The following is a 13,347-nucleotide window of genomic DNA, read 5'->3' on the forward strand; positions in this document are numbered from 1 at the left end:
AAGTGTTTGGAACAGCTTCAGTACATCTGCTCATTTCTTTTCATTGTACTCATTATGTGGTTAGTTGAACCTTGGATCCTTGGATATTCTAGAAACAAACAACCATTTAAAGAATAATCAACACAGAAATCCAAAAGCAGCAGCCAAACAACCCTTGAAACACTTTCTTCAGCATCAGTGTAAAACAACAAGTGAACAGATTTCTTTACTTGTGCCGTTTTGGAGTGACGTGACCAAAAAACACAGCAAGTGATGCCGCTGTTACACCGCATTGTGGGGGTGTATTTTGTTGTGTAACCAGACGCCTTCTTCTTCCTATTTCTTGGAGCTTTAAGGGAAGGGATGGAGATGTAAACCACAGGAAGGGGGGGGGGTAGAAGTGGTGTATAAAACCTAAAGTAGAGAAGGAAATATCCCAGAACCTTTGTTGGGTTAAGGATCACAAGAGGAGCAGAGGGAAGGAAGAGAGTAACCTGCTGTACCTGAACTGGTGCTTTTTGGAGAGGTGAAGACATGCTGTGGTTTCTGGGGCTGACCTGTGTGCTCTGCATAGGAGGGAGCGCCGTCGCAGGACAGAGAGGTGAGAAATATGTTTGATATCGGAAGATTAAAGAGCATTAGCAGTAAATATGAGTAAAGGGTAAAGTTTTAGAGTTTTAATTTGAAAGAAACACAAACAAAATATAACGACTGATGTGGAGTTGCAGCAGAGAAAGAAGGCATAATTTAAAGCATTAGAAAATGTAAACTGATTTAACCATCTGGGGAAGATGTTGCAGCTTTTGTTAGAGTTTCTGTGACAGGTTAGTGTTTTCTTGAGTAATTAATCTGATAAATGAAATGTTATTAATGGAAACTGCTATGCAAAACAAGAGAAAGGGGTGTTACATAAGAAAAATGACAAAAAGCTGCAAATTAAATGAATTCAAATCCAGATTTTATTAATTATTTCAATATGAATTATTTATTAATTAAAATATTTATTTTTAGGGGAGGTAGAGATTTTTTATGAAAAATTAGAAAAATAGTTGGGCAGGAACACAAATTGACTTGTAAAGGAGCTCAAAGATCACGAGGGCTGGAAAGTTCTGTGCACACAACGAGGGAAAACAATCCCAGTGAGCTTCCTGTCGTCCAGGACTCAGCCTCCTTTCCATTAGCAGAGACAGTGATTTATGTCCAGTATCTCTTCTCTCTGCTGTGGAATTCATTCGGTAAACACAGTTGCCGCTAACGAGAAGAACACATTTCCTGCTCTACACGCTCAGGAGATTTCTGCTTTTGGTGCCCGGTACATGCGGCTGAACTGACCTGCAAATGGTATTTTTAAAACAACAATAAACGTATGGATACAGTGTGTTGTCACCTGCATTATTATTCAGACTTACTGTATTATCAGGTCTTTTTGTCTTTTAGCCACAGTTTAATGTTTTGCTTCACCCTCGCTCCACTCATTGTGTTATTTATGGTCCTAGCAGGAGGTTGTTTTGAGAGGAACACCTCCAAAAAACACATTATAGAATTTGTTCAAGACAGATGCTGTTAGCAGATGAATGTTGTGAAGCATGTCAAAAACTGGATATATAAAGAATCAACTGCTGATCAAAGCTTTGACAGATCAAATTTAACAAAAAGTTATAAACTGAACTGCGTTCACTGAGTAAAAGTATTTGATCCCCAAGCAGAGCATGACTTAGTACAGGGGTGTCCAACTCCTGCAGGTTTTAGATGTATCTTTGATCCAACACAGCTGATTTTAATGGCTAAATTACCTCCTCCACATGTCTTGACATTCTCCAGAGGCCTGGTAATGAACTAATCATTTGATTCAGGTGTGTTGACCCAGGGTGATATCGAAAACCTGCAGGACACCGGCCCTTGAGGCCTGGAGTTGGACACCCCTGACTTAGTAGTTAGTGGAAAAACACCTGCCGGTAACCACAGCTGTCAGATGTTTCTTGTAGTTTGTCACCAGGTTTGCACACATCTCAGGAGCAATTGTGGCCCACTCCTCTTTACAGAAACTCTCTAAATCCTTTAGGTTCCTTGACTTTCTATAGGACTGAGGGCTCCAGTCTTTCATGACCTTAATCTACTTTTTTTTAGCCCCTCCTTTGTTGCCTTGGCACTGTGTTTTAGGTCACTGTCATGGTGGAAGACCCATTCACAAACTCTCTTCAGTGTTCCCAGAAAGTTGATTCTGTTCATGTGGATATATGGTTACCTGGATTACTAAACATGCATTAAGACATCTTCAGTGAGTTTCTCATCCCAGATTTTATGCTTCATGGCCCCGCCCATTGTCCCTTCAAAGCGCTGAAGTCGTCCTGGACCCCCAGCAGACAAACAGCCTCAAAGCGTAATGTTTCCACCTCCATGCTGGACTGTGGGAATCGTGTTCTTTCTCCAAATACAGCGGGTCGCCAAAGAGTTGATGCCAAAGACCTCGGTTTGGTCTGAGCACAGCACTTTCTCCTGAGCCTCCTCTGAACTGTTTAGATATTCACAGATGTAGATGTTAAGACAGGCCTGTACATGTGTCTTTCTGAGCTCGGGGAACATGGAGGCTTTGCAAGTTTCAGTCGATCATGGTGAGGTGTATCATCAATGATGTTCGTAGTGTCTGTGGTCCAAGCTTCTCTTGTGTAGTTTTGAGCTGATATGACACCTTTATCATGATCATTCTCAGTCCATGAGGTAGAGTCATGCATAGATGCATTAAGGGCAATTAATGGCCATTTTATATTTCTTCCATTTCCAAATGATCCCAACAGTTAGCGCCTTCTCAACAAGCTTCCCTCTGATGGTGTTGAAGCTCCTTCCAGCCTCGTCCAGTTCTACAATCTTCTCCCTGATATTCCGTCTTTCTCCAATAAATGAAAAATTACAGACGGTTTGTTTCTTTGTGAGGGAGTAAATTTACAAATTCAGCTGAGGATTAGGTAATTATTTCCCCCACTGTGAAATTTTTTTAACTAGGCTTTGTGAAAAAGTGAGATTAAGTCACTATATTTATCCTCTAAGAGACTTTTTCTTCATCTTATTGCCTCTGAGTGAATCAGATTATGGGTTTTTAATTCGAGAACAGAAGTTCAAAAGGGAAATTGCAAAAACAGTAATCTAATGTTTATACACATATATATATATATATATATATATATATATATATATATATATATATATATATATATATATATATATATATATATATATATACATACATATATTGAACCACTGAGTTTCAGTTTGACAGACATATTAGACTTTAATATAACTATTTCACAAACATTAAAGTAAGTCAGAAACCTATAACTTCTTATTCCTGCAGTTAAAGTGCTGTGATTATATCTATAAATTAAACTTCCCACTCGATAGTTGATTTGTGGTTAAATGAAGGCACTTTGCACCAAAACTACAGATCATACTGAAACCAAGCATCCCAGGATACCCATAAGCTTAATTCCAGAAAGCATGTGAGCTGGAAAAATGTCCCATATCTTCCGGATAATCTTGTATCATTCCATTTCTGGGAAAATTTTGTTTTTGACTTCTGACTACAGTTAATGTGTGGGCTGTGGATTCGAATGAGTCTTGTGGTGGTGGAGGAATGCCAGGTATTAGACTTTGGCATTAAACATGCAGTGGATCATGTTGTACAGGACCCTCCACACACATATCAAAACACTGCTCCCCAGCTAGCTGCCACTTTCATCCAACAAAACAATTCCACAGAAAAAGTGAAGCAGTGCAACAAAGCAATAAACCAAACCTGCTTCGTGTAGTTATAACTTGAGTTCTTGTTTTACTGCAAAGTTCTTATTAACTGTTTCTTCATATTTGTTATGTATATAAAATTGCATTGTCTAAACTTTTATGTTTTCATTATTTTTAAAGGTTTCCTGCTTGAATTTTTTCATGATTATTTATTGTTATTTTTTCTTTTGTTTTTAGTTTCAGAGAATCAAGTTGTAGATTTAAGGTCCCACTTTTTTTTCTTAGATCATGCTCGGTACGATCAAAAATCATATTTTTACTTAAATACCATACTTCAGTAGGTAAATTTTAACACTAGTTATTTCTAGCTAACTGATCTGACTAAAGGTTAAACAACAGAAAAATGTGTAATTGAAAACAAATGTGAATAGGTCATTGACAATGTTGGGCAAGTTACTTTGAAAAAGTAATTAGTTATAGTTACTAGTTACATCTTCAAATTACTAGGAAAAATAACTATTTAAAATAAGACAAAAAAACATAAAATCAGAGTAGAAAAAAAGTTATATTTTTTACTGTAACAACCACAAACATGTTTAATGAATCATTTTCATAACTTGAAATGCAAATATAAATTGTAAATTTTAAAAACCTATGCACAGGTTTTCCAAACAACAAAGTTATTTGCAGCTATGTGATTGGTTTACCACGACTACTTTATTCTTCCTCAGCCAATCAGCAGCTCTTGTGTGATTGTTTCGCCCCCCCGCTCCCAGTAAGAAGAAGACAGCTTCAACCGTCTGTGTGTTGAAAAATAGTAACGTTTCCGCACCGCATTTTCTTGTTAGTAACGGTAATGGCGTTGTAATGATAGACATAGTAATTCGTTAGATTACTCATTACTGAAAAAAGTAAAACCCAAGGAATTTTCAATAATGCATTTCTAAACATGCTAGTTTTCCTTAGAAAGCATGTTTTTTTTTTAAATTTGCAGACAACAATTTTGTTTTTAGTAAAATACAAAAATTACCCCTGAACAAATGACCTTTTTTGAGCCACACCACACACCTCTTCTGTGCAATGATGTGTTTTAACTTGTAATGCTCACACAATATAACAACTTTAGAAAGGGTTCAAGCTATCCAATATGAAACCAGGATGTCTGGAGAAGCTGTGTTAAAGATTCCTTACTCTGTTCAACAGCACGGGGGGAATATAAAAGTTTTCCCGTACTGATTGGTTTGTTCTCTCTTCAAACCCAGATGGAGAAATTATCAGTCAGATTAAAATGACTAATCTTGTCTTGGGTGAGATTAAAGAGCTTCTGAAGCAGCAGGTAAAGCTCCGTCATAAAAATATATTTAACTACCTTTACTTGCATTTGATAACTGTTTGACTCTGGGTGCTGAGGAAATGCAAAAAGGTATTTAATCTGTTGGTTGTACTTTCCAGATTAAGGAGATTGTGTTCTTAAAGAACACAGTGATGGAGTGTGAAGCCTGTGGTGAGTTCACAAGCTCACTTATCAATGATGGAATTATGTTTATGTCTGAGAATACGCACATTATTACATCATTATTGAAATTTAATTATTATCTTTATCAAACTTAAACCATTATCCATAATTTTCCACAACTATGAATATTATGATTATGTAGTCCATTAGAATAAATGGGAGAGAGATTTGAAGAAAAAAGGAAATAACTAATAATTTGCTACTCTAAAAGAGAAAACTGCTGATATCCTCTTTTCTCAGCAATGGGGGGTGTGCAACCTCAACCCACCTGTGTGCCCAACTCCTGCCACCCTGGGGTGAGCTTTGTGGAAACACCCGAGGGTGTAAAATGTGGACCCTGTCCTCACGGCATGGAAGGAAACGGTACCCACTGCGCTGACGTGGACGAGGTATGAGCAGAGATTTGATAAACAGTTGCTGACAGTAAAGTGTTACAGGTATAAACATTGTAAAGTCAGAAAACTTTCTGCCTGTATCAGCAACTAGAAAGTGACGAAATGGCTAAAATTTAGACTTTACTAGAAACCCAGTGAAGGGGACATCTAAATGAATGCAGGTCCTCATCCTAAAAACATCCTGATGTGTGTGTCTGTCTCCTTATTACGAACAGTGCACTGTGAAACCGTGCCACATGGGTGTTCGCTGCATCAACACATCCCCAGGTTTCCGCTGCAGCTCCTGTCCCGCTGGATACACTGGCCCGCAGGTCCAGGGCGTCGGTCTTGCCTACGCCACCGCCAACAAACAGGTTGGCACCATGCAGCGGTTTATGGATCGATTCAACATGAGATCAATTTGGACTTTTCGTGGCCGCTTAAACAAACTTCCTTCTCTCTGCGACTCATTTTTCTTTCTGCCTTCTTTTTCAGTCTTAATGGTAAAGACCATTCAAGTGACTCTGCATTTGTCTTTAAATCTCTGTCCTTTTTAAGGTATGCAGAGATATTAATGAGTGTGACAGTCCCAACAATGGAGGCTGCGTAGCGAACTCTGTGTGTCTGAACACCCCCGTAAGTATGAACACTGTGAATTTCCATGAAATTGCTGATTAGATCTAAGCCTCAGTTAAAGTCATTCTTTGTGTTGTCTGAATATTTGATTTATTTTCATCCTTAATCACTTTTGGCCGTAGTAGCAGCAGTCCTACCTTACAGCCGATACAGTACTGGAAACACAATCCTCTGGGTTAACTGCATGTAACTGTGTCCAAGACGAATTGCAACAGAATGTTTTTGAGCAGTCTCTTAATGTTTTTTCTCAACTTTATTCCTAAAATGGTCATTTAAATGAAAACAATTTCCATCCATCTATTTTCTTAACTGCCTACTCAGTTCATGGTTGCAGGGGTGCTGGAGCCTAGAAACACGGTACAGCTTTGGCAGGTCACCAGGACTAATTTGTGGTTGTACATGTGCTTCAGTTTGAATGGAGAGCGGAGAGGGATTTTTACTCACTGATAACATCCTTCCGTGTGGATTGAATACCAATTGGCTGATAAATGGTCCCAAGGAGAAGGTGTACACTCCACATAGAAAGGCCCTAACCTGTCATTAGTGGATATGCATCAAACTAAACAGGGTTATCAGTTAGGGTTAAAGATTGCATAGTTAAGTCCACAGTGAACTCAGTGAACTTGTATAAATGCAGTATATCCCATGCTAAATTTATGTGTAATATTAGGACTAATATTTCTCCTTCGTTTGCTGTCTGAAGCGCTGCGTTTTAAGTTCCATGCTAACACTACCAATGTGGGCACCTGTGACATGGTGGGATGGTTCTATTAGGGCTCTTTCAGATGTGGTCCCTGTAAGACAGGCTACACTGGGGATCAGCGACAAGGCTGTAAGCCTGAGAGAGCCTGTGGCAATGGCCAACCCAACCCCTGCCACGCCAGTGCAGAGTGCATCGTCCATCGAGAGGGGACCATCGAGTGCCAGGTGAGCAAATAAAACTTTTACGTTTTAGCTCCTTGGATTTAGCTTTGATGTGTTATCAAAGCTATTACAACATTCCTTCCTCATCATGTTATAACAATAATAGCAGCTATTGGGAAATAGCTGTTTGAGCACTTATGGTCATGTTGTGCAGACCACAAAACAGAGCCAATAAAAACATTATGTACAGCTTCTAAAACATTTTCCATCCTTATAGTGTGGAGTCGGGTGGGCTGGCAATGGCTACGTGTGTGGTCCTGACACCGACATCGATGGTTTCCCAGATGAAAAACTGGAGTGTCCTGATAGTAACTGTAACAAGGTAAATCTCCTTAATATCTAGATATTCAGAGAAGTCTCTGAAAGTTACCCATATAAAAACACAGTTTATTTAACTGTGAAGAAGATCAAAGATCCTATAAAAATGTGACATAAAAGAAGATGTTGTCATACTTTAAATTCAAACCTCAATCCCAGATCAAAGAAGGCCTGTATCACTTTATAGAAAACAAAAGTATTCATTAAAACTTACCCATCTGCTTATGTTTCTTCCAGGATAACTGTCTCACTGTTCCAAACTCTGGTCAAGAAGATGCTGACAGTGATGGAATTGGAGATGCCTGTGATGAAGACGCAGATGGGGATGGGATCTTAAATACACAGGTTCATACACAAAGGATGCTGAGGTTGAAAGAAAATATAATAAAATCATGTAACTTTGCTCTCAGGAACTAAAACATCTTTTTCACAGGATAACTGTGTGTTGGTGCCCAATGTGGACCAGAGGAACATCGATGAGGATGACTTTGGCGATGCCTGCGACAACTGTCCTGCCATCAAAAACAATGACCAGAAAGACACAGATGTGGACAAATACGGAGATGAATGCGATGAAGATATCGATGGCGATGGTAAAGACTTTGTACAAATACATTTTAAATCTATATTAATAAAAAGATCTGTTTACTCTGGCTGTTAATTTGAAACACTGACATGCATTGATATGCCTTTAATTTGAGATGTGATTTGAATGTGAATTTGATACATAGTGAGATTTTTACAACCTATAAACTGGAAAGATTTTCATGTTATGACAGGGTGTGTGTGTGCACATGCACTTGTTTAACCATCTTAGTGAGGACCATTTTGAACAATTAGATTGGTGACATTTTAGAAAATAAGGACCTGTGGGCCACACACACTCCTGTAAAGGCCTGGTTGAGATTTGCTTTAGGTTTAAAATTAGAATGAGGTTTTAAATTATGGTTATGCATGTAGATGGGATGGTTAAGATTACGATAATGAGTCAGACAAAGATTTTGTATTTATTTATTTATTGGGTGTGTCATAGTCAAATGTGTGGAAATGTCTCTGTGTTGGTAGGTGGATTTGGTTTCCTTTAAACATACTTTATCAGCATGGTAGTGCTACAGGTGTGTAGTTGAGAATGAGTATGGTCTGACCAACCAGACTGAGTAATCATGAGCATTAGAGATGCCAGCAGGGTCAACAAATTAATCCACAAGGCTGGAACCATCACTGGCCAGAATCTGGAGGCATCTGAGTCAGTGGTGGACAAGAGAACAGTGAACAAACTGCTGTCCATCACTGACAACAAATTAAAGCTATGCGCCTGTCTTCGGGTTACTATAATATTTTCTAACATTCCCAATGTTAACCCCAGGAATTCCCAATCACCTTGACAACTGCAAAAGGGTCCCAAATGCTGACCAGAAAGATCGAGACGGTGACAAAGTGGGAGATGCCTGCGACAGTTGTCCCTATGATCCCAACCCTGACCAGGTGAGAAGTGTCTTCACACATTACATCAATATATTGCAAAAAGGCATGAGAAGTTAAGCAGTTAATCTTAAGTAGAAAATCTTGCTTTTAATGACCTCTAGTGGTTTAAGTTCTTAGTTTGCAACAGTAATTTGGTATAGCGTGTACTCCAGGATGTGGCATCACACTCATGGTGCGTTTTATTTGAAACACCCTAAAATAACCGATAATGCTGCCAGTGTCTGTGGTATTATTCAGTCCACATTGTCTTTCCTAGCTGGGATTATCATTGCCATTGTCTGCTTGTTATTCTTTGGAAAATTTCATATCTGAAATTCAACTCAACTTATGTTTCTCAGATGGATGCAGACAATGATTTGATTGGCGACCCCTGTGACACTAACAAGGACAGGTATTGTGTGAGCTCATCAGTCAAGTCACTTGTATTTACCTGGATCTGTTTTCATACTCCAAGTCAAATTTGCACCTGCTATAACATCTGTCTCTTGTCCAGTGATGGCGATGGTCACCAAGACTCTCGGGACAACTGCCCAGCTGTCATCAACAGCTCTCAGCTGGATACTGACAAAGATGGAAAGGGAGACGAGTGTGATGACGACGATGACAACGATGGGATCCCAGACCTGCTGCCACCTGGTCCTGATAACTGCCGTCTGATCCCCAACCCTCTGCAGGAGGATTCTGATGGTGTGTGACACTGTTGACATATTAAAGTAAAAGTTTGTGCTTTACTTACGCCTAATACCGTACCTCCCAGGTGACGGCGTGGGTAATGTATGTGAGAAGGATTTCGACAACGACACCATAATTGACCCAATAGACGTCTGTCCAGAAAACGCAGAGGTCACACTCACTGACTTCAGGGAGTACCAGACAGTTGTTTTAGATCCAGAAGGAGACGCACAAATCGATCCTAACTGGGTGGTGCTGAACCAGGTCAAGCGATTATGGCTTCTTTGATTTTTGCTGTTCTATTTTTTGCAAGAATAACTTGTCATGAAATAACATTTCTCTATAATCCACTGTTCTGTTTGTACAGGGAAGAGAGATCGTCCAGACTATGAACAGCGATCCTGGATTAGCTGTTGGTAAAAAACTGTTTGACATTTCAAGAAAATATAAAATATAAATATTAAACTGCCATCTGAAATGACCGAAAATGGCCTGGTTTTGTTTAAAGGAAACCAAATCCACCTACCAACAGGCCCATTGCTTTAATCTGCTGCACATAGAGCTAAACGTCTACGCTACACTTTAAAAACAGAATCTGATGTGAAATAATTTGTCCTGCAGGTTACACAGCTTTCAGCGGAGTAGATTTTGAAGGAACATTTCATGTTAATACGGTAACGGACGACGACTATGCAGGTTTTATATTTGCGTACCAGGACAGCTCCAGCTTCTACGTGGTGATGTGGAAGCAGGTGGAGCAGATCTACTGGCAGGCAAACCCGTTCAGAGCCGTGGCAGAACCAGGAATCCAACTGAAGGTATGTCACTGCTGTACTGTTTGCAAGAAATTCCAGCTCCACTTCAAGATAACGGATTAGTCGTAAAGAGACTATGAGCTGTAACTAGTAGTTGTATTAATATTTAATCTATGGTTTTAATGCTTTATAGGGTCAAAGTTTTGCAGCACAGTCCATTTGAAGAAGTATCCATAATGAAATAATGAGCTAAAAGATGATTATTTTCACCGCCTTGTGGCTTAGTTGCCATGGTCAGAAAATGGTAGTAAATCTGTTGAGCATCTGTAGACTTAGTAGAGGCATACAAACATATGAGTTGTCTAATCTATAATAAAAAAACAAAATGTGATCGCAAACATGTTATCCCTTTTTTACTCTTCTTAAGGCAGTGAAATCAAACACAGGTCCAGGTGAAAACTTGCGGAACGCTTTGTGGCACACGGGCGACACCACCGATCAGGTGAAGCTCCTGTGGAAAGACGCTCGCAATGTTGGCTGGAAAGATAAGACCTCGTACCGCTGGTTCCTCCAGCACCGGCCTGCTGACGGCTACATCAGGTACCGTGACACACAATTGAAGCTGATGTTTTGTATGAGCCACAGGCTGGAAAATAACATTCATGTCATGATAGAGAGTGTGTGTGTGTCTGTGTGTGTATATTTGTTTAATCATCTTAGTGAGGACCGGTTTGAGCATTGGACCATTATATTGGGGACATTTTGAAAAAGTGAGGACCTTGAGATTTTCTTTAGGTTAAACATTAGAATAAGGTTTTAATTTATGGTTATGCATGTAGAGGGGATGGTTAGGAGTACGATAAGGGGCTAGACAAAGGTTTTGTATTTATTTATCTATTGGGTGTGTCATAGTCAAATATGTGGAAGTGTCTCTGTGTCTGTGGAAAAACTTTCTCAGCATGATAGTGTCACAGGCGTGCTTGTGTGAATTGGGTGTGGTCTGATCAACAAAACTGAGTAATCATGAGTATCAGAGATGCCAGCAGGATCAACAAATTAATCCCCAATGCTGGAACCATCACTGGCCTGAATCTGGAGCCATCTGACCCAATGAGGGACAAGAGGTCACTGAACAAACAGCTGTCGATCATGGACAACAAATTAAAACATTTTGGAAAAGTGAGGACCTCTGGGCCCGTGACACACCTTCAAAGGCCGGGTTAAAGGTTTAGGTACTGCTTTAGGCCTAAAATTAGAATGAGGTTTTTAAGTTGTGGTTATGTATGTAGCCGGGATGGTTACGGTTACTATAAGGGGCCTTCCAAAGATATCCATGCAAACTCGTGTGTATTTATGTATGTGTCATAGTCAAATGTGTGGAAACATCTGTGTGTCTGTGGAAACATTTTCTCAACATGATAGTGCCACAGGCATGTAGTCGAGAATAGATGAACATGTACAGCAAATACATGCAACAGTTTTATAAATATTTCAATAAAAGTAAAAATTTGAATACATTGGTGGTGCTAGAGAAAAAGAATCGGCCACAAAATGTAATTCTGTAAGTGTTATTAACACTTTGTTAATGCAATGTTGCTTGCTGCGCTTTGTCGGTTTGCAGAGTTCGTTTCTACGAGGGCACTCAAATGGTAGCGGACACGGGCGTCATCATAGACGCGACAATGAGAGGAGGCCGACTGGGAGTCTTCTGCTTCTCCCAAGAGAACATTATCTGGGCCAACCTGCGTTATCGCTGCAACGGTGAGTGAAGCATTCAGAAGAGTTGAAAGGCTGGACTGCAGCCACGAAGTGCTTTTCATTTATTCAACAACGTTCCTCTGCCAAGGAAAGAACTAGTGCCATTTGTTCCTTTGTCAGCAGGAAATACCGAGCCAAATTTCACAAAGCAATCAAACAGAAGCCATTTCAGTTTTAGTGGCTATATTTAGAACACTTTCCTAAATATGAAAAACATTGCTTTTACCTTGCAGAGGATTCGCTCTCCAAGTGCCCTACTAGCTTTTGAAGCCAGTCATGTCTGATTTTGGCTAATTTGGTTATTTGGCGTGTTTTTGTTAACCAGTTATGCACTGACTGGAAGTATGCTATTATTAGCAGAGCCATGAATGCTGCCACAAATGTGTGATTTTTCAAACTGAATTACGAACTGGCTTTCCACTGTGTTCCTTCAGACACTCTTCCAGAGGATTTTGATGCCTACAGAGCCCAGCAGGTCCAGCTGGTAGCCTGATGACAACAAACCGGCCCAAACAGAATGCTTTCCAATGCACAGCTGGATCTCAGAAGGAAGATCATCACGGCGATAAAAGTTTAATTAAAAATCCAGCAGAAGTGTTGGAAATGTCTCCAGTGAAAATTGATTGATTGTGCTGCACAGCAATGGTAATATGTGTTCACAGGGAAGTGGTATATTGTTAGATTAAATATTATATAACATTTTCCACTTCAGAAAAAACACTTGAAAAGATTTGACTGTCACTAATGAATAAATGTTGTTGTTGTGTGGGAATCTGATGTCTGTGCATACTGAAACCATGGATATCAAACATGGACATATCCCTGTTTAGATGCATCCACTTGGGGATTATAGCGCTTACCATCTTGTTTTTTTTGTTTTTTGTTTTAAACTTGATGTCAATAAGATACTGGACATTCACCATAAGGGACCTGTATATGACAATGTAGTCACTCCCCAAAGCAGGTCATGCTTTTCTCTCAAATTTACTCTAAATGGGTAAATAATTTACAAAATGAAAATTAAATTATATTAAAGAGAACCTGAAGCTAGCAACTGAAACAATACATTTATGAGTAAAATGTTTACTGTGGGCATAAATCGAGTGAGCAGTAGGGTCATTTTTCTTATAGAGTTCCATACAAATTGGCTAATTTTAGCATTGAGAAGAATCGCCCCCTGCTGGTCATTAGAAAT

The 13,347-nt window shown here is 39.5% G+C and overlaps 1 protein-coding gene across 1 annotated transcript; it reads left to right on the plus strand.

Moving 5' to 3' along the window:
* Positions 1–359: 359 nt before the first annotated feature.
* LOC116328451 (cartilage oligomeric matrix protein) lies at positions 360–12,924 on the plus strand. Its single transcript, XM_031750251.2, has 19 exons — positions 360–580; positions 4,977–5,050; positions 5,167–5,218; positions 5,471–5,619; positions 5,841–5,978; positions 6,163–6,240; positions 7,015–7,167; positions 7,382–7,486; positions 7,720–7,827; positions 7,916–8,075; positions 8,849–8,967; positions 9,306–9,358; positions 9,461–9,654; positions 9,725–9,903; positions 10,007–10,055; positions 10,261–10,457; positions 10,822–10,994; positions 12,016–12,155; positions 12,587–12,924. Exons 1-19 carry the CDS (start codon positions 514–516, stop codon positions 12,643–12,645), a joined length of 2,247 nt encoding a protein of 748 aa, XP_031606111.2. The 5' UTR covers positions 360–513; the 3' UTR covers positions 12,646–12,924.
* Positions 12,925–13,347: the final 423 nt, after the last annotated feature.

The sequence above is a fragment of the Oreochromis aureus genome, linkage group 15, assembly GCF_013358895.1.
Source record: "Oreochromis aureus strain Israel breed Guangdong linkage group 15, ZZ_aureus, whole genome shotgun sequence".
Taxonomy (NCBI): Eukaryota; Metazoa; Chordata; class Actinopteri; order Cichliformes; family Cichlidae; genus Oreochromis; species Oreochromis aureus.

Coding starts and splice junctions, on each gene's coding strand:
- LOC116328451 (XM_031750251.2), top strand. CDS start 514: ATGCTGTGGTTTCTGGGGCTGACCTGTGTGCTCTGCATAGGAGGGAGC. Junction 581..4,976: donor CGCCGTCGCAGGACAGAGAG/GTGAGAAATATG, acceptor CTTCAAACCCAG/ATGGAGAAATTATCAGTCAG. Junction 9,359..9,460: donor TGTGACACTAACAAGGACAG/GTATTGTGTGAG, acceptor TCTCTTGTCCAG/TGATGGCGATGGTCACCAAG.